Source organism: Nannospalax galili, unplaced genomic scaffold (assembly GCF_000622305.1).
Source record: "Nannospalax galili isolate Female #2095 unplaced genomic scaffold, S.galili_v1.0 scaffold777, whole genome shotgun sequence".
In the NCBI taxonomy this organism is placed as follows: domain Eukaryota; kingdom Metazoa; phylum Chordata; class Mammalia; order Rodentia; family Spalacidae; genus Nannospalax; species Nannospalax galili.
Genome location: NW_008341810.1, coordinates 3,752,801 through 3,774,363, shown reverse-complemented (window position 1 = coordinate 3,774,363; position 21,563 = coordinate 3,752,801). Strand labels below are relative to the sequence as shown.

The 21,563-nt window shown below is 40.4% G+C and overlaps 1 protein-coding gene across 2 annotated transcripts in view; it reads left to right on the top strand.

The window, feature by feature from the left end:
• Positions 1–2,617: 2,617 nt before the first annotated feature.
• Sepsecs (Sep (O-phosphoserine) tRNA:Sec (selenocysteine) tRNA synthase) overlaps positions 2,618–21,563 on the top strand; it is a 31,927-nt gene continuing 12,981 nt past the window's right edge. Inside the window, exons 1-8 of one of the 2 annotated variants that reach the window (XM_008837332.3) lie at positions 2,618–2,859; positions 3,481–3,635; positions 4,893–5,011; positions 5,316–5,474; positions 6,725–6,878; positions 10,551–10,653; positions 16,373–16,502; positions 16,637–16,728. In XM_008837332.3, the coding sequence (XP_008835554.1) occupies positions 2,746–2,859; positions 3,481–3,635; positions 4,893–5,011; positions 5,316–5,474; positions 6,725–6,878; positions 10,551–10,653; positions 16,373–16,502; positions 16,637–16,728 (1,026 nt within the window). In that variant the 5' untranslated portion in view covers positions 2,618–2,745. Of the gene's footprint in view, positions 2,860–3,480; positions 3,636–4,869; positions 5,012–5,315; positions 5,475–6,724; positions 6,879–10,550; positions 10,654–16,372; positions 16,503–16,636; positions 16,729–21,563 lie in introns of those variants that run through there. The other variant, XM_029565539.1, reaches the window with a different exon arrangement.

The following is a 21,563-nucleotide window of genomic DNA, read 5'->3' as shown; positions in this document are numbered from 1 at the left end:
TTTCATACAGAACATCCCAAACAATCTTGTTCATCTTTATACCTGCATCCCAAACAGCACTCTCCCATAGCCTCCCCCAATGAAGCCCATATACTCTGTCATCCCTGTTACTGTCCACCATGTTATCAATGCTGAATCTAGTTAGCCTATCTAGAGAATCCTCAGTTTGAAGGTTCTTGCTGGATTAGCTTTTCAATTGTACAGAACTCTGATTTGTTTTCTTTTTTATCAGTTTTTTAAAATTAGCATAATAGATTTTGTTATGGCATTTCATATGTTCTTTGTTCTTGTTGATCCTCTTTACCCACTCCATTCCTCCATCTCCCTGCCTCTCTCTTAGTGGTCCCATTCCTCTCCCCAAAATCCCTGCTTTGCTTTTATATCATATGTGTTCTACTACCCTCTTCCCCCAACCCCTTAAGGCCCTTTTTCCTCTCTCACGGTCTCCTTCCTTGTTTCATGAACTACCCCCCCCCCAATACATATATATGTGGTGGTGTATTGCCGGGGGTTCGAACCAGCGACCCCCCCCACCCCGGGTAGTGATGATTGGGGATGAGTAAGCACGCTGTTCGCCAGCCCACGCCACCCCCAATACGCGGGGACACTCAGATGGAACGGGTTGTCTAGTCAGGCCTTTAGGTCCCCACAGTGCATGCCTTTAGTCCCAGCACTCGGGAGGAGGAGGCAGACGGATTTCTGTGAGTTCGAGGCCAGCCTGGTCTACATAGTGAGTTCCAGGCCAGCTGGGGCTACAGGGAGACCCTGTCTCAAAAAGACCATAAAAAAAAAAAAAATACAGAGTCTGAACATGAGAGGAAACGTGCTGTATTTGTCTGAGACTTGCTTCTTTTGTTAAACGATAATTTTTATCTATTCATGTTCATGAAAATGTCATTTCATTTTTCTTATGCCTGCATAAAATTCCACTGAGTACATGTACTACATTTTATTTATCCATTCATTTATTGAATATCTAGGCTGGTTTCATTTCCGAGCTATCATGACTGGTACAATTACAAACACGGATGTGATGCGTAGTATCTCTGTTGTAGGACTTAGAGTCCATTGGATATATACCTAGGACTTGTGTAGCTGGGTCTAAGGCTCTATTTTTAGTTTTTAAAGAAACCTCTCTGCTGACTTCCATGATGTCTACATTGATTTGCTTCTTTAGTTGTGAAATGTGAGTCCAAAGATGGACTCCGTGGAATTTTGTTGTATTTGATGTTGAACATACCAAATAAGATTCCTTCCAGTGAGGTTCAAGAATAGTCTCTCTCCTTGGGGCTGGAGAAGTGGCAACGTTGTTAAGAGCACTGACTGTTCTTGCAGAAGATCCAGGTTCAATTCCCAGCACCCACATGTCTGCTAACAACCATTCATAACTCCAGTTCCAGGGGATATGAGGCCCTCTTCTGACCTCTGGGAGCACTGCATGACACAGGCGCACTTACATACATGCAGGCAATACAGTCATACACATAAAATAAAAATAACAAAATATAAAAAAAGAATAGTCTCTCTCCTATCTCTTCCAGGAGATGAAATTTTCTTGTCAAAGATCATGAAGAGGCTGCTTAGGATTGTGTGGAAATATTAGTTATAGGACTGGTTATTGAACATGAAACTTTTGCAGTACTTTTTCTGTGTGGTAGGCAAATTCTGCTTTTAGGGGTGAAACTTCTAAATGCCTGGGTCTTCCTGCCAGCATTCATAGGGACTAACCTAAGTATTCCCATAGGAATGGACCACGTGGCCCTAAGGGTTCATGGGAGTGGGACTACCTTTGCCTAAGGAAGCTTAAGTATTTTTCAAAGCTTTGGTAATCTAAATTTAAGGATGTTATTGGATTGCTCAACTCATCCAAAAGATTGTGAGTGGCAAGGACAATATAATTTTTGATAAAGATTATATATTCTTTAAAAAGATTTACAGTTGAGTAAGAGCTAATGCCTGATAGTAATTGTATAAAGTATGCACCATGGTCACTTCTTATGTATTATATTATTATTATTATTATTATTTTGGCCCCAGGTTGGAAACATAAAATCAAGTAACTTTCAGCAATTTTAAAGGCTGTAGCTTTTTGGTCAGGAAATGCCACAGATCACCCTGAAAATAGACATACAATAACTAAGATAGTTAAAAGTCAATCTGAAAATGCTGAAAAGTCTATTGAGGCAGGGGCTCAGCCATGTCCATGTGTGTAGATCCTTCTGGGGCTGTGCTGCTGACAGGTAGCACAAGATTCCCAACTAACTTCAACTGTCTTTCTTAAAGTTTCACAACTAGTGCTAATTTGAAAGTCACCATCTTGTCTATGCGATGATGAGTGGCTTCATAGAAACAACTGATACCCATTTGAAGATATTTGGTAGCCACGAGCAACTGTCTTGGAGTTCCAGAGATTACCTGAGTAACAACAGTGCAACCAGTCCAGAGGCTGGTTTTACACATGGTGTCTTTGAAGAGTTGCACTAGGGTTTACCTAGCCCAAATCAATGCAGCTAGGCGGGGCTAACCTCAGCTCCGCCTCTTCTGCCCCATCCATCTGAACCAGCTGAGTGTCTAGCGCCTGCTGGAATGCGCCAGCGCCCCAGAACCAGGCTAGATACTTCACGCATGCGCAGAAGCTGCGTGTGGTGGTTTGCGTTTTGATATGGCCCTTAGGCCCTGCCGTACCGTCTGCGCGGCCCTCCGCGTCCCAGCTCCGCGGCGCGTCTGCCCCCCGTGGGCCCTGTCATGAACGCCGAGAACTTCGCGGCGGGCGAACGGCGAGTGTCGCCGGCCTACGTGCGGCAGGGCTCTGAGGCCCGGCGTGCGCACGAGCACCTCATCCGTCTGCTTCTAGAGCAGGTATGCCCCTCTGCCGGCTCCGCCCGGGCCTGGCGCCCCTGCCCGCCGCGGTGCCCCTTCCGTCGCTGCGCCGCTCCCCGCGCTGCCCGGCCCGCCGGCCTGTAGCCCTTAGGAGGACGCGGGTACCCGGTTCTCCGCCTTCCCGGGACGGGTGGGGAATCCACGGCTCCTCACTCTTTGCTGAAAGCCAAAGTCCACGGGTTCCTCAGCCTGGGATGACGCCGGAAACACGTGCAGTTGTAAACTATCCACCTGCCAGGTTCGAGACCTCCCTGCCTGGAGCCGCCGATCGTCCCGCCTTTGACCCCCACCCAACCCCCCACAAAGTTTGACGGCCCTGATTTGAAGACCCTCCTGGAGGGGGTGGCACGGTTGCTTTTCAGTTACTGTCACTTAACAGATTTAAGAATCCTAGTAACCCCTCGCGAATGTGTTTCTTACCACTAATCAAATGTAGTAGGAATGTTTGACCAATTGGAGGTTTCTTCTTAGTTGCTGAGTTTATGTCCAAGGTTGAGGAATCAAGGAGCCTGGCAAAGAAAATATTCAAACATTCAAGTACTTTGATGCTAGGTTTTCAGGACCAGTGATTTACCTGAATGTAATTATTATTTTTCCAAGGGCAAGTGTCCAGAGGATGGATGGGATGAAAGTACAGTTGAACTCTTTTTACATGAGCTTGCAATCATGGACAGCAACAATTTCCTGGGTAATTGTGGTGTGGGAGAAAGGGAAGGGAGAGTGGCCTCTGCCTTGGTCGCTCGTCGTCATTACAGGTATGTTTTTTAAACTACTGAAGACATTTTCCCCTGCTTGGGGAGGGAGCTTAAAACAATGATGACAGTATTTTTTTTTTTAATTCAGTCTTTTCATTTCCATTGTAGGACTTTTGTTTTATTTTATTTTATTTTATTTTATTTTATTTTATTTTATTTTATTTTATGTGTATGAGTGTTTTTGTCTGCTTGTATGTAAGTCCACCACGTGCCTGTGGAATCCCCTGGAAGTGGAGTTACTGACAGTTGTTAGCTGCTGCCATGTGGGTTCTGGGATCCAAACTGAGTCCTCTGTAAGAGCAGCCAATGTTCTTAACCACTGAGGCATCTCTAGCTCCCCCCCTCCCATAGTATTCTTTCTAAATTATGAAAGTATCCATTTACAAATCACATCTTCCCTAGTCTAAGGGCCATGGAAATCCATTGCAAGAAGGAGATGGAAACAGTTTGAGCGGGCGCTTTTCATTTCTTTAGCCCTATATTTCAGGTTTTATTAGAGAGTAATGAACTTCAAAACATCATTCATCAGTATCAGAATCCCACTTTATAAATGCCTCTTTCTTTGTAGTCAATAGAGGAGAAGGTATATTAGATTATTAAGTTACTTGCATCATTTCAGAAAACTTTTTATCAATTTTCAAAACCATTTAATTACTAATTGATAGTGCTTTTGAATACGATTGTTTATGTCTATCTTCCAAACTTTCTGTGAGAAATATGTACTCTCAAGAACTTTGAGACAACCATGTGTGGTGGTGCACGCCTTTAGCCCTAGCACTCAGGAGGCAGAGGCAGGTGGATCTCTGTGAGTTCAAAGCCAGCCTGGTCTACATAGAGAGTTCCAGGCCAGCTGGGACTATAGGGAGACCCCCATCTCAAAAAGACAAACAAACAAAAACTTTAAGATGCCTGGTGGAGACATTTAATTCTTAGGACTTTCTAGAACCTAGAACGTCCAGACAATCCCCTCCGTCACATTCTTCCCAGTCAAGTCAGTAAAGCCCCCACTCCCCAATTTAGAGAATTAGACTATATCTCTTGGTGAAGGCCAACATGAGAAAAGGAATTGATTAGCTACCACAACATAGTTAATGAAGTTGTTTCAACTTAAAGCATCTCACATTACTGGTCTATGAAATGTATTACAATAGTCAATGCTGCCTCTGGTTATTTTTGGCCATTATATTTGTATACCTGTGTAATGACTGCTTGAATACTGAATGTATTTGTCCAGTTTTTGGCCCATTTTTTGCATAGGTTCATTCATGGAATTGGGCGATCTGGTGATATCTCTGCTGTGCAACCCAAAGCTGCAGGCTCTAGCCTTTTGAACAAAATTACCAATTCTTTGGTGCTTGACATCATAAAGTTGGCTGGTATGTACCCTGTTTTTGAAATTCGATTGGTGTGCAGACAGTGTGCTCCTGCCTGGTTTCTTGTATTAACACTTCTTAGCAAAAAGAATATGAACAGCTTTTAAAAGGACGTGCATGTAAAATGTGTTTCAGAGTAAGACAGAAATCAGAGCCATACCCCAGGGAATGACTTGAGCAGGAGAACAAATGTAGAGGAGCCACTAAGATGACAAGCCACGTCATCAGAAGAGGAATCAGTCTTCTCTTCAGGGAAGATGTTGATTTTTTAATGGGATAATGAATTCATTTTATTTCTTGTTTGTAGGTGTCCATTCAGTGGCCAATTGCTTTGTAGTTCCCATGGCAACTGGTATGAGTCTAACCCTGTGTTTCCTAACATTACGGCACAAAAGACCAAAGGCAAAGTATATCATATGGCCACGGATAGACCAGAAGTCCTGCTTTAAATCCATGATCACTGCAGGTAAAGAGGACGAGCAGCACGAGAAATGTGCAGATTCTTCTTTTTAATATATAGAGAGATAAATGAAAAGTTAACTGTGTTCTGTATTCATACTTTAAACAAAAATTGTGGTAGTCATGACATAAAATTTAGTGTATGTTTTGCTTCATGCAACTTTTAAGTCTATAGATACTTAAATATTTACTATTAAAGTTTGCATAATTATTATTTGTGGTGTGATCTTTAATTATATGCTAGTTAAATGTACTATTTGAATTAAAATTTTGTTTCTAATTTTATGCCTGCATATACGTAAGTGCACCCATGTTGTGCAGTGCCCATGGAGCACAGAAGAGGCTGTTGGATCCCCTGGAACTAAAGTTACGGACAGTTGTTAGCTGCCGTGTGGGTGCTGGGATTCGAACCCAGGTCCTCTGCGAGAACAGTCAGTGTTCTTAACCCCTGAGCCATCTCTCCAGCCTCCATTTACTTATTTTTTAATTTAATTTTTACATGTATCACTGTCTTGCCTTCATGTTTGTAAGTGCACCCATGTCACGCAATGCCCTCAAAGGTCAAAAGTGGGCATCAGATCCCCTGTAACTGGAGTTACAGACTGTTGTTAGCTGCCATGTGGGATCTGGGAACTGAATCTGGGTCCTCTGCAAGAGCAGCCAGTGCTCTTAACCACTGAGCTGTAGTCCCTCTAGCCCCTGAATTAAAAATTTCAAACCATGTTTTACAGTTAACTTAGAGAAGGCTCTTGTGAGCAGTGAGATGGACCAATGATCCACAGACTTTAATTATAGCCTTCTTTAGTGGTAAAACATTAAGTTGATGACTGTGATTTATTTCAATATTTGAATGATTAATTATGCATTATTATTTACGCCCATCTCTGAAATAAAATGAACTCAGTTCAAACTGAAATATTACCAGAGAATTTGCAGGCTCCTTTTTGTGAACAGAAACTGGTGAACTAGTGTCTTTTGTTACCAGTGTCTGTGCAGTTACTTCTGTAGACACCTGGTTAACATTTGCATTCCTTTATAGAAATCTTGTCACATCAAAGTATGAAAGTGTCACAGTCCTAGTTGTCTAGTTTTCTTCACACTATTTGTCCTGTTTGTGATTAATGCTAGTACTAAGTCATCATGAGGACAGGAATGGTCAGTTAAAATAAGTATTTAGAGTGCTGTGTGCAATTGTGTTACTTTCTAGAGTTCTATTTAGTTCACACTAATGCTTTGATTTCTGGTTGGCTTGGTTAGGTTTTGAGCCTGTGGTGATAGAAAACATTCTGGAAGGGGACGAGCTGCGCACAGATCTGAAGGCAGTCGAGGCCAAAGTCCAGGAGCTTGGGCCTGAGCACATTCTGTGTGTTCATTCTACTACGTCCTGCTTTGCTCCCAGGGTGCCCGATAGGTAAATATTTTGTCAGTATTGATCTAGGTGCTCACCAGTCTTTTAAATCAGATGCTATACACTAATTCTCAAACATGCCTAAACAGCGTTTGCTGGTAAGTGGAGAACGTTTGCCTGAGAGAATCTGTTGACCTGCAGGAGAAGTAATGCACTGGTTTGGTAGTCTGATGCAGAAGGAAAAACCAGTAATGTGGAGGCAGAGATCCCGTTCCCAGATTGACATAGTCTATTTCCTGCTCTTTATCTTGTTTCCAGTCTCTCAGTGTCTTTTCCCTCATTGCTTAATTCAAGCTAAGTGCTGGTTTAGTTCCATTCCTGTCTCCACCTCTTTGACCTTGCAATTCATTTTCTTAAGTAGGAATTACCAGTTTTAACAGATGATAAATGGAAAGTTTTAGAATTACTTACTTTCCTTTGAATTTCTTTTAATTAGGAGATTAACCTAGGTGTGCACTGTGCCTGTCTGATTTGAGGATAATATAAATAAGAAAATCAAAGCCCAAGGGCGAAAAAAAAAATATTCACCTTTCTAAAGAATAACCAAAGCCTGTTGTGATGGCACACACCTTTAATACCAGCACTTGGGAGGCAGAGGCAGGTCAGTCTCTGTGAGATCAATGACAGCCTGGTCTACATAGTGAGTCCAGACCAATTGGGGATACAGAGAGACCCTATCTCAAAAAAAAAATAAAAAAAGAATAACCACAAATTTTTATATTGAAAGTGTCATAGGGCCTAAGTTTATTAGCATAGATGTCTGCTTTTGTCAGCAACTCTGTTTTGTGATTTTAATATTTTGAACAGAAGTGCTAATAATAAGAAATCCACATACTGTTTGGCAGTGATAAGTGGGCATTAATTTTTATCATCTTACAGGTGGATTTTAAAAGAGTATTTAAAACTTGCTCTTGAAAGTTTGCCTTAGCATCATTCATGAACCTATAAATTCTGTTTTAAGATTATGTTACATACACTTCAGTGGTTTATTAATGGCCAATCACTTTAAGTTCCTGTTGAAATAGTAAATATTCTTCTCTGATGGTTTTGGTATGTAGAAAATTTTATTATGATAGAAATAAATCCCATTTCCAAAAATAGCATATGGATTTTACATTAGTGGTATTTCTCTTTGGAGACAATTTTGCCTCATTTTGACCAATGTTTACAGTATGCCTGGCACAGTGTTATTTTACATGTATCCCTGTTAGAAAAAGAATCACCAAGTGTTTTGTCAGCAAAATTTTCTCTTTTTTTAAAATATATTTTATGTGTCTGGATATTTTGCCTGCATATATGTAAGTGCACCCGTGTGTGCAGTGCCTGTGGAGGCCAGAAGAGGGCGTTGGATCTCCTGGAATTGGGTTATGGACACTTGTTAGCTGCCATGTGGTGCTGGGAACCAAACCTGGGTCCTCTGCAAGAGCAGCTGGTGCTGTTAACTGCTGAGCCATGTCTCCATTCCCACATTTGTCACTTTTCAGTAGCATGATGTAGTAAATGTTTCTGACGAAGTTTATGAAATGGTGATACACAGTTAGTAGTATGTTTGAATTTCTGATATTATAGTTTTAATTTTAATAGTATAGTATGTATTTTGTTTTTACTGGTCAGATATTGAATGGGGATTATGGACTAGGAAGTCTGCTTAGAAGAAATGTTAAAATAATGTCACTTCTAACTGATAAACTACAGTTGGATTCATGTGGAAAATTTTTTTCTGCTTTGTCTTTCATTTAATACTTTTTTATACATCCTGTTAACACATTTCATCAAATCAGATCATCTAAAATACAAGTGGTTTTTCTTTTAAAAACAACTAATATTATACCTTATTTTCAAGGAAGTTCTTTATTAGAAAAAGATTTTTTTAGATTACAGGCAGTGAAAGTGCCTTTTTTCTTCTGAAGGATATACTTGTGTGTATTACAAGTCTATTTTGTGCTTCGGATGAGTTTAAGTAACAGAAGGAATTTCTGTACTGATTGTGAGGTTTATGAAAATGAATGAGAAATTGTGGCTTTGTGTGTGTGTGTGTGCTCGCGCTCACATGCACAAGTGTGTATGTGTGCGTGCTCGAGTGTAGGCTGAAGATGAGCGTCTTCCTTTGTCATTCTCTCTGCTGTTGTATGATACAGGGTCTCTTGCTGAACCTGGAGTTCCTTGATGCAGCTAGATTGCCTGGCCCCTAAGCTCCAGGGATCCTCCTGTCTCTGCCTGCCAGTGCTAGGATCTCAGGCATGTACTGTCATATCTGTTTTTTTTTTAATGTGTGTTCTGGGTCTTGAACTCAGGTCCTCATGCTTTCAAAGCAAGCACTTTACTGACTGAGTCATCTCCCCAGTCCTAAAATGAGTTTTTAGTTGATAAAATTTCAAGGAAGCAAATTGAAAATGTTTGACAGATGAACCTAATTTCATTCCAATTTACAGTTTAAAAACATACTAATTCACATCTATAAAAGATGTATCATGCATAATTTGTAACAACACCACGTATTTTAAATACATCCTTTTGAAAAGAAACATCTTTTTTTTTTTTTGTTTTGGTCTTTTCAAAACAGGGTCTCCCTGTAGCCCCAGCTAGCCTGGAACTCACTATGTAGACCAGGCTAGTCTTGAACTCACCGAGATCTTGCTTCTGCCTCTCGAGTGCTGGGATCAAAGGCGTGCGTGACCACACTCAGCTTGGAAAGAAACATCTTAAAATGTTTTGTTTCTGCTGTATGTTATGGCGCATGCCTTTAATCCCAGCATTGAGGAGGGAGAGGCAGGTGAGTATCTGTGAGCTTGAGGCCAGTCTGGTCTGTTCTAGACCAGCTGGGGCTGCAGTGAGACCCTGTCCCAAAAATAAAAACCAAAACCAAAAGTTTGCTTCCAAATTCTTTTATTTTGTGGAATAAAATAAAATTGTTTATTGCAGTGCAGGTTTTGGTTTTAGTTTTGTAGTGTGTTGACATTTCAAGTACAGGCAGCTTTAGTAAGAAGTGGTGCTGGGTTTTGCAAAGGAACCTTATTGTGTTCTGAAGTTTATTACCATATTTGGCATCAAGTTCAACTCTCAAATAGTCTTATGAGAGGTGTCAAATGGAAAGTAAGAGCGAAGAAGTATACATTTTAAATCAGTAGCTATTTTAAAGATGGTTTTGTAGCCAAGTTGTTGGAAAATGTCAGTGATATTGGTAGTGGAATGTTTTAACATTCTGTATTTTTTTTTTTAACATCATGGTCTATTTGAAAGTGAATTTTTTATTTTGTGAGCTATACTAATGTGAACTTTCTTAAGGTTTCTTGATGCACTGCTTACCAGGCCAGTACTAGCTTCCCTACGGTAAACCAACGCTAAGAGGCACGCACCACTGTGCCGGGGTTGAATAACGATCTTTTTGGTTTGTGTGTAGGAAGTCTTAAAATTGAAGTTATCTATATAAACATATAAATATTTTTTCTCATTTATTAGTAACATTAAAAGGTTTTGAGATTTTTCTGAAGTGTTTACTGTGTGTTTCCGAGCTTAAGAGTTACATGTAAAAGATATTCCAGAAGAAATTCAGTTTGACCCCCACCTGCTGCCCCATATACCTTAAGATTGACTGTTAAATTTTAAAAGTTCCCATGATTCCTATTTAAAAGCACAGTATGAGCCTGTCTTTCTGTTGAATATTTGTGTTTATAGATTAGAAGAGCTGGCTGTGATTTGTGCTAATTATGACATTCCACATGTAGTCAACAATGCTTATGGAGTACAGTCTTCAAAGTGCATGCATCTCATCCAGCAGGTGAGAGTTTTCAAAGATTCGTCCAAAAGCTCTTAACGTATTATAGGACTATGACCCCCGCCCCCCACAACAGCCTAATGTGGTAAAAGCAGTTATCCATTAGCCTGTACTTCAGGGAGACTTAGAAGCTTGTATCCAGTATTCTCTTAGTAAAAGTCATGATTCCTAGGTAGTGTGATGATGATTAGATAGTAGCTTTTAAAGACTGATTTATTTGCTTATTTATTTACGTGTGTGTGTGTGTGTCTGTGTGAGTGAATGCACATGCGTGTATGTGTGCTCACATGAGCACATGTGCCTTTTTGTGCACTTGGAGGCCAGAAGTGGGTATTGGGTGTCCTCCTCTAGTTGATGAGGCAGGGTCTCTCCTGACCCTATGACTCCATTTTCACAGCTAGCCTGGAAGCCAGCAGGTCCCAGCAATCTTCCTGTCTGTACCCCTCTCGGACTGGTGTTTTGAGTGTGCATGAGACACCTAGCTTGTTTTATGGGTGTTAGGATCCAAACTCTGGTCCTCATGATTGTGCAGACAAACTGCTCTTAACCCATGATCCTTGCGCTAACCTCTTTATAATTCAACATAGCGCAAGATACTAATTTTTCTACTATATTGGGTTTTAGTATTTTTTACTTTATGTGTATTGCCTGCATGTATGTGAGTGCACCCATGTTGTGCAATGCCAAGGAGGTCAGAAGAGGGCATCGGATTCCCCAGGAACTGGTGTTAAGGACGGTTCTTAGCTGCCATGTGCATGCTGGGAATCGAACCTGGATCCTCTATAAGAGCAGTCGGTGCTCTTAACCACTGAACCATCTCTCCCCAGCTCCAGGTTTTAGTATTTTTAAAACTATATTGATGAGGCCAGGTGTGGTGGTGCACGCCTTTAATCCCAGCACCTGTGAAGCAGAGGCAGGTGGATCTCTGTGAGTTCAAAGCCAGCTGGTCTACATAATGAGTTCCAGGCCAGCTTGGGGCTATAGGGAGACCCTGTCTCATAAAGACCAAAAAATAAGACTGTATCAATGATTGTATTTTACATAGGAGGAAGAAATAGAATGCAAGAAGAATAAAAATGAACCATGTGCATAAATAAAAATGCATTTTCAAATCTTAAAACATACAGAGCCATTAAAACAGTTCAGTATCAAAACCACTATACTAAACCATGTTTTAAGTAGTTGCTGGTTTAAAAATCTGTACTTATGGGGCTGGAGAGATGGCTCAGTGGTTAAGAGCATTGATTGCTCTTGCAGAGGACCTGGGTTCAAGTCCCAGAGAGATGGCTCAGTGGTTAAGAGCATTGATTGCTCTTGCAGAGGACCTGGGTTCAAGTCCCAGCACCCACATGGTGGCTAACAACTGTCTGTAACTCCAGTTCCAGGGGCTCCAATGGCTTCTTCTGACTTCTGAGGGCATTGCACAACATGGGTGCAGTTACATACATGGAGCTCATACACATAAAAAATACATATACTCATACACATAAAAAAATAAAAATAATTTTTTTTTTTTAAAAAAAGCTAGACTTATTCACTCTTTTTGAGATAGGGTCTCCCTGTAGCCCCAGCTGACCTGGAACTTGCTATGTAGATCAGACTGGCCTCTGAGATCCACCTGCCTCTGCCCCCCGAGTGCTGGAATTAAAGGTGTATGCCACCACACCAGGCTTTCCATTAACTTTTTAAGGCCGTCTCACAGTTCTAGATTGGATTACATACAGTGTGTGGAGCAATTAAAGCATGCGTTTTTCTATGCTGGAAAATTTGAACACATTTTACATGGATAATTCGGTTTTTGTTCTTCCCTTTTCCTCTTGTTCTCCTTTTTAATTTTTAATAGTTAAAGTTTTTTATTAGATTTATGTGCCTGTGTGCGTGCGTGCATGCATGTAGATTAGAGGACAATTTATAGGAGTTCTTTCCTTCTACCATGTGGACTCAAGGGATTGAACTCAGGTTGTCAAGCTTGGCAACAAGTGCCTTTATCCACCTAGCCATCTTGCTGGCCAATTTTTTAGTGTTTTTAATGCTTTCAAAATTCAACATTTTCTTAAAGTTTAGAAAAGGAAGAAGTAGATGATCATTCATAACTATCTTATCCTAAAAATACCTTTAATTATGTTTTGACATTCTGTTTTATATTCTATTTTTCGCATAGTTGTAGTCATTGTGTACATTAAAAATAAAATATTTTAAGCTTGCTGTTATGTTTCTATACTTTGCACATGTCTATATAGTTTTTTCACTCATTTTAAAGACTTATTTATGTTTATTTTTTATTGTGTGTGTGTGTGTGAGTGTATATGCTTTACCTGAGGAGGCCAGAAGAGGGCCCCATTCCTTGGAGCTGGAGTTATTGGTGTTTATGAGCTTCCTGACTTGGATGCTGGGGTCTAAATTCTGTTCTTCTTAATAGAGTAGCAAGTGCTCCTAACTGCTGAGCCATCTTTCCAGCCCCTCAGCATCATTTTAAAGTTCCTTAACACGTAGATGTTATTACCTAATTGAGAGGTGCCTGGTGCTTTGATGCCCACAACTCATTTTTGAATACTAGAAAATTAGGTGGCATGCTTCAAGAGACAAAGAATAAAAGAAATCCAGCTCCACAACCTTGAAGTTGTACCCCTAGCACCCTGTTTTGCCAGCATTTGTTTGCATTTGGGAAGTGATTTAGTGACATTTCAACCAGAAAAACAAAGTACTGAGATGAATGAATGAATTTTTTCAACGCAGATGCTATTTTCTTGTAGATACCATATTACCTTCTAAAAGGAAGGTAAACATTCTTTTCCCACAGATTGGCCTTCATGGAAAGGGGTCATGGCACTGTTGCTTTAAACCAAATAAGTTTGTGAGTCCTGCTGAGTTCTATTTCATGGCATTTTTAAATAAAGTTAACTTTGATTCACTTAGTAGTTCTGATTGGTACAATAGACATTTACTGAGGCCCCACCACAGGTGTTAGGCATCCTGCCAGGTTGTTAACGATTTCAAACTTAATCTGATAATTTAAGATTTACTTTTTATTGTTCCCATTCTGCATATGAAAAGCAACTTAGTGGGTGAAGTGATTTGCTGAGGTCCCATAGCTGTGGAATAGCTCTGTGTAGCTCAGTGTGACATCAGAGCCCCATATTTTCCTTTAAAATGTAAGCTACTAGGGGCTGGAGAGATGGCTCAGTTGTTAAGAGCACTGACTGATCTTGCAGAGGACCCTGGTTTGATTCCCAGCACCCACATGGCGGCTATGAACTGTCCTTAACCCTAGTTCCAGGAGAATCCGAATCCTTCTTCTGACTTTGGCATTTCATGACACGGGTGCACTCAAATACATGCAGGCAATACACTCATACACATAAAATAAATATAATAAATAAAATATTAAAAAAATAAGATACTAAAACCACAAGTCCTTTCTTTAGAAAACAGTATTCAGTAACCAGGCAATCAGTGAAAATACAGCTATACGTAAAATGTCTTAGAATTTTCAGTAACGCCTCAGAATGACTTAATTCTGAGCAGATAGGGTATTCTGATAGGCATGTGAAGTGTCAATTAGTGTACTTCCATTTAAGTGACTAATTTGAGATGTTAGGATAGATTGATGGAGAGGGACTTAGTAGAGCTAAAAAAAAAACACTGTGTGTAGGATTAACTGTTTTAGAATGGATTGTAAAGCTCTAACAGTGTGGGAAGCAGCAACTTTGCTTGTTTAGTTGGAGCAGAGTGTTACTACTGCTTAGGCACATGCTTATATGCTTATTTCATTCAGCATATTTACTGAGTTCCCGTTAGTGTGCTAGGTACCAAAATATGTGCTAGGGATGCAGTGATGGTGCATCCTGCCCCACTCCAGCTCTTCCGTCCTGCTTTTTTCATTTACTTCCTTAGTGGCAGCCTTTGTGGTTAGTGTGGGTAATACAGTCCTTGAACTCTTTCTGAGGTAAGTTCTGGCCACCTTCTTTTCTCACCAGTGTGTGCTGCCCTTTGAATCCTGTCTTAGTGATGAGATGAGAGGGTTTGAGCAGACTGGGGTCTGATCATCCTCTCAGTGCTCCTGCTCCTGGATTAGGTTCCGATTTCCCTCAGGAAGCCTAGACAGCATTTACATGTTAACAGAGCTCTTCTGCCACTTTATTTTACATGGTGCTATGGGTGTGCATTGCACTTACTTGTTCTCTAGTCCTGTGTGCTGCTGACTCCTTAGCTGTGGGTATTTCTCTGTTCACAGTTTGTTAGGAAGTAAGAAGAATCAGGGTAAGCTTAAGACTTAACCAGCCAGGTGATGGCCCTGGTGCCCTCTCCTGCCCCCACTACCTGTTGCCTGCATCTGGTCTTTTAGATTAGGCTAGCTATCTGCACTTTCCATTTTCCCTGTAATGTAGGATGGAGAGAAAGTGTGAAAATGAAGGTCAGACGTGCTTATAATATTAATAGGAATGTAGATTGTGAATATAGATTGGAAATCTGTGGCTGCAGATAAAGAAAGAAAACTATCGAGTTGAAATTTAGATAATATCTCCATTTTTAAGAGGAGAAAATTGAAGCACATTAGACAGGAGGTCATAGCCTCTGTTGGATGGGAACCAGAACTTAGCTTTGCATTTCCAGTAGGTAGGTAAGTACTCATGTTTTTTGCTGGAATATTAGATTTTTATTTGAAGTTCATTTGTGATGGAATGAGATCATCTAAGATTGTAATGTTAAGGAATGCAAGTTATGGCAATGCATCACTTTGGAATTTCCAGGAATATACAAGTAAAATTTCTATTAATTGATGTTAAAAATAAAATTTTGCTTTTCTTTCTTATCAGAAGCACAGTAAGAGTAGAGCTTGTTTTGTAAGAGTCTCATGCCCTGCCAACTGAGCTAGCTGGGCAACTCACATAGAGCTTGTTGTTTAAAGGTAGTTGATTGAGGGGCTGGGATTGGAACTTAGTGGTAGATTGCCTGGCATGCATGAGGCACCCTGGGTTCTATCCCTAACACTGTACCTTCCCTCCAGAAAACTCTAAAACAAACCAAAGAAAGTTAGTAGGTTGTCCATGTATCAGAGAGAGGCACTTAAATGTCTGTCTGTTTGGCAATTTGGGTGGCTACAGTTTATTAGATTGTGGTGGCTGGTCTTGAACAGAATATTTAAAGCTGTTTAATCATTATAGGCCCCACTTATTGTCAAATAAAGGACATAGGTGAGACACATGGGAGAAATGCATTGTCTCTTCCTTAGTTTTGAGGTATAAGGCTGTTTCACTGTATTCCCAAACGGTAATGAAAACCTACCTGCTTCACAGGGTGGCTGTGAGTGTTGGTAATTAATGTGTGAAATCCAACGTTTACTGCAACATATTGTGGTTTTCGGCTTATAATGAGTACCGTTAATAGCTGTGGTTTAATACTAGAAAACATTCTACTAGCACTATTACAAAAAAATAACAGCCTTTGACCTGTTTTTTAAATTTCTATACTGTTTTAATGGCATTCAACTTTCTAAAATTAAAGTTTCTGGTAACCATTGTTGTTAGTGTGGGAATGAAATTGAATATATATATCATTTGTATACAACATGATGTTTTGAAATAATGTGTTGTGAAATGATTAAATACAGCTTATTAACACAGCCACTACCTTTGATTTGTTGTGGTCTTTATTTGTTAGTGGCGACTGTTGTCTGTCCTCCTAGCAACTAAGCTGTAATGCACATGTTATTTGATTCCAGGGCTCTCGGGTTGGTAGAATTGATGCTTTCGTTCAGAGCGTGGACAAAAATTTTATGGTTCCAGTAGGTGGCGCTATAATTGCTGGCTTTAATGATGCCTTCATTCAGGAGATCAGCAAGATGTATCCAGGTAAATAAATAAGTTGTTCTCAAAAAAGTAACTAATCAAAAATCTTTGTGTACAGAGCCTGCCATAGTTAATCTTAATTTCCAAAGCTCCCTCCCCCAGCCCTCCTTCACAAACCTTGTTCATCTTCATTTTAGGAAGAGCTTCAGCTTCGCCTTCCCTGGACGTCCTTATTACTTTGTTATCACTTGGATCGAATGGCTATAAGACGCTGTTAAAGGAGAGAAAGGTAAACCACTTTAGATGTAGGTCATTGCTCCTGGTTGGAGAGCTGCTATTCTTGCCTGTTGTTTGTCACATTGGAAGTGTAGGTCTCTAGTTCGATCCTACTGGATTTATTCACATCAGGAACCGTGGAGGTGTTTTTGTCATCTGTAATTTGTCCTGTAGGAGCTAATCATCATCCTGTCTGGCTGGGTATTCTGAAGAATATTATGGACTTATTACCTTTACTGTTAGTATTTATTAATTTTTAAATATTTAAGTATTATTTTTATTTTTTGTGTATGAGTGTATTGCCTGCGTGTGTGTAAGTGCACCTGTGTTGTGCAATGCCCTCAGAGGTCAGAAGGCATCAGATCTCTTGGAACTGGAGTTATGGATGGTTGTTATGTGGGTGCTGGGAATTGAACCTGGGTCCTCTGCAAGAGCAGTCAGTGCTCTGCTGAGCTCTCTCTCTCCAGCCCCAGTATTTATTATTTTAAAATGTTTGCATTAAGGATTCTTGTTAGTTAAGTTCATGTATCATCCAAAGGTAGAAGACTCTCTTTTTTTATAGTATTTTCAATTTTCATTTTAAAAATTTGTGTGTGGGTATGTGTCTGTGTATCTTGGTGTGCATGTGTCGTGTGTGTGTATGTGCCTGTGTCTGCGTCTGTCTGTGCATATGTCTGTGTCTGTGTGTGTATCAGAGGACAACTTGTAGGAGTTGATTCTCTCCTACCTTGTGGGTTCCAGGGATTGAACTCAGGTGGCCAGGCTTAGAGTGAAATATTTTATCTGCTATCACTTTTATCTAGTTAGCTGGGTTTTTATTGTTGTTGGTTATTTGTTTTTTGAGGCAGGGTCTTGCTATACAGCCCTGTCTGGCCTGTAGCTTGCTTATGTAGACCAGGCTTGCCTCAAACTTGTGACAGTCCTCCTGCTCTCCTACCTCTGCTTTCCGAGTGTTGGGACTACAGGTATGCACCACCGTTCCTGGCCTAGGAACTCTTGAAAAATAAATGCAAGTTTTCTTTTTAGTTTTTTGGAAAACTTAAGACTTTTTTAGATGTGAGATGTTAGTCCCAAGAGGAAGTACGAGGTAGGAGTTGCAGGTTTCTTATATTAAGATATCTTTCTCCCTCATCACCATGGAAATGCTGAGCTCCTTAGTTATGTTGACTGTGAAAAGAAAAGTGATAAGCATGATGGTGTGGGCCTGTAGGAGTCCTAGATACACAAGAGGCCAAGGCAGGCAGATCGCTGGAGCCCAGGAGTTTGTGGCCAGCCTGGGCAACATAGCAAGACCCCATCTCTTCAAACAAACTAAACTTTGTTTCCAACACAGAAACGTCTCATTCAGGACAGTTCATAATTGATGGGAACAGGTTAAGGTGTTTATTCATCTGTCTGGGAGAGCCCACATACAGTTTCATGTGTCTGTGTGTGTGTGTGTGTGTGTGTGTGTGTGTTTATATTTACATATTTTAAAGCATTTATATATATTATCTTCTAGATCTTCTAACAGTCTTATCCATCAAACATAATTGAAGTTTAGGATTTTTTGTGGCATTTTTCCCCAGTCCTCCTTTCCTTATTAATTTAATCTATTTGCAAGTAGTTGTTTACTTTTTATTGTGAAGATATTTATTAAGATTTACATGATGGAGAAAAAGATATTCAGTGGCCATTAGAGAAATGTTAGTTAAAACAACAAGATACCACTATACACGTATTAGAAATAACTAATGTAAAAATAAATAAATAAACCCAAAACAAACAGCAACAAAAACCTGACAGTATTAAATCCTGTCAGAGATCTCAAGCAGGTTGAATGCTTTCTTAGACACTTGTAGGAGTGTATGGGACAGCAACTTTGGAACACACTCTGGCTGGCAACTTCTTATATGTTAAACATTGCCTCCTACAGAAAGCAGCCTGCCTGATTCTAGTTGCCTGCTCAAGAGAATGAGAGCTTAAATCTCCATAAAGTCTGTACTTGAATCTTAAAGGGAGCCTGTTCATATTTGCCCAACCTGGAATCCAAATGTCTATCATCTGGTGAACAGATGAACAGGCCGGGATATCTAGACTCAGCAGTGAAGTGGAACAAGCTACTGATGTACACAACACAATAATGCCTCCAGTGCATTATGACAAATGAGATAAGCTGGACTCAAAAGACTGTGCCTCCTGTTGTTTTATTTATATCCCATCTTGGAAAAGGTAGAAACAGGGACAGAAGAAGAATTAGTGGTTTCTGGAGACTAGGGGTGAAGGAGGGGGCCTTTCTGGGGTGATGAGATATCTTACGGTTTGTCTTGATAGAGGAACTGGTTTTGTGGCTGTGTATGTTTGTCAGAATTCATAGATGTGTACATTTAGAAAATGAACACCTAAAATTTTACTCTATATAATTTGTACGTAGTAAACCTGACAACAAACTTTCACACAGTAAGAATAAAACTCTGATTTTATAAATCCCTTAAATTAGTCATTACTGTTGTAGATTGTTGTAGCTAAGAGAAGGCAAGTTTTTGGAGGCACCTTGTCCAAATGACCAGGATCATCAGATGATGGGGATCTGTATGGGGAAAGCCTGTTCATTTATTGAAAGTTCAGTTGTTTCAGATGCCAGTGGGTCTTAGCTATTCTGTGGCTAATTGCTTCACCTTGGTTAATGGATGTACAGATATCCCCCCTTTGTGTAAGTTATCTTAGACCACTTCTATTTTAAAAAGACTTTAGAATATACATAAGATAAAGTTACTTTCTGGGTTTTGGACATTTAAGTCATATTGGTATAATTTAGATGTCAGACATTTTGTAAGTATGAAATTTTTCTTTTGAAGATGATGGTCTCATCTTTTTAATTTTGTGGAACCTCATATCCACTTCTGCCCCTGTTGAGCTGTCCTGCCTCTCCAGCTGAAAAATGAAAAGCTGGGGCTAGAGAGATGGCTCAGCAGTTTAAGAGCACTGGTTGCTCTTGCAGAGGACAAGGTTCAATTCCCTGCACCCACATGGCACTAACAACTGTCTATAACTCCAGTTCCAGGGGAATCCAGTGCCGCCTTCTGATCTCCGTGGGTACCTGACACAGGTGTACTTACACACATGTAGACAATACACTCCTACACATAAAATAAAAATAAATAAAATCTTTAAAAAAGAAAAAGTGAGAATCCCACCAAAAATAGTATAAACCAGTGTTTTATTGAAATCAAAATAGTGAAGCTGGGTGTGGGAGTTTTACTGAGTTCTACCTATGTAGTTTGCTGTGTATCTGTTGAGTATATTATGTATCAGGTGTGTACATGGATGTGTAGATAAAGATATCTTTATACATGACATATTAGGGATACCAGGAGTTAGCAAATAAGACACAGATTATAAGATCTTCTTGAAAGTGAAAAATGCTCTAGCAATAAGAAAGACTGAAGGGGCTTGGAAAGGATGATGTGGTAGTGGTGGGGACTGACTTGTAAATGCAGAGGTTAAGGCCGGCTTCTGTGAGAAGACCACATTGGAGCTGCTTGAGGAAATTTGAGGGAGTGTTTCAGAGAGAAAGCTGGTAGCAGGACCCTCAGGTAGACATGGCCTACTAAGATGACTGGAGCACAGTGAGCAAGGAGGAGCAGACATGGGCTGGTCGTTAGGACCTTCTTGGCCAGAATAAGGTCTTTGCCTCAGACTTGGAGACAGATGGGAGTCACTGAAAGGTTTTGACTCAAGTAACATGATATGACGTATTTTGAAGACTCTGTTGTTTCGAGAGCCAGAGGCAAGGAGAGTAGCTGGGATACTTAGGAGGCTTTCACAGTTCAAGAAGCGATCATTGGCTTGGAGTGAATGGTGGCAGAGGAGGTGCAACATTTTTAGATTCTAGGTCTGTTTTGAAGAGTGAATCAATAGGAGTTCCTAATGGATATGTTGTAGGAGAGAAAAATTTAGGCATAATGCTGAGAGCTTTCTTTTTTATCTGGGTAGTTGGAAGGATGGAAAAGCTATTAGTTGGCAGCTTGTGGATTTGGGGGGAAGGGGAATGGTTCAGTTACAGACTAACTGAATTTGGGACTTTCATTGACATCAGGATAGACGTTGAGTAGAGAGTGGATATGAATCTGTTGTTAACCTAGAGAGCAGGCTAGAGATGACAGTAGGGATGTCCATTGGTCAGAGAAGAAGTGAGACTGCAGGAGAGCGAGTGTTAACAGTGAAGGTGTGAAGAGGGAACTCCAAGTCCTCTGAGATCTTGGAATAGAAAAGGAGTGGCAAGGAGACTAGGGAGGAGTGAGTGAATTTAGTTACTGTGGCCAAAAAGACTGTTGTTATAGAGAAGATATATTTTATTTGCTTGTGGGCTCACTGTCCTTGGGGAGCTGCTCCTTCTTTGGGAGTCTTCCAGAGCTTGGTTCGGTGCCCAAAGCCACACTTCTTGATAGGTGTTCTCGTATATAATCTGTGTTTCCTTTCACAGCTGTCTCTGGAAGACCTGCCACTCATTGCTTTGAGGGGTCCTTGTGAGTCTGTTGATCATAGCATCCCTTCCTCTTTCATTAAGGGAGAGCATGTGATCTAACTACCCTGATTCACTGGTAGGCTTGTGGAGGTAAAGTCCTTCCAATAAGTTTACTGGATCCTTCAGTGATAGAGAGCCTGTTGTTTAGCAGGCACTAAGCTGCGAGAATGGGATTTTGTAATTGTCAGCTGCTATATTTTCACACTACACAAAGAAGCTTCTTGAGACCAGAGAACATAATAGGGAAAACAGACCTGAGTCACTTGGGACTCTGGATGAAGCCATACCTGTCTGTAGATTGATCTGTAGCATGAACCAATAAATCCTCTCTCTCTCTCTCT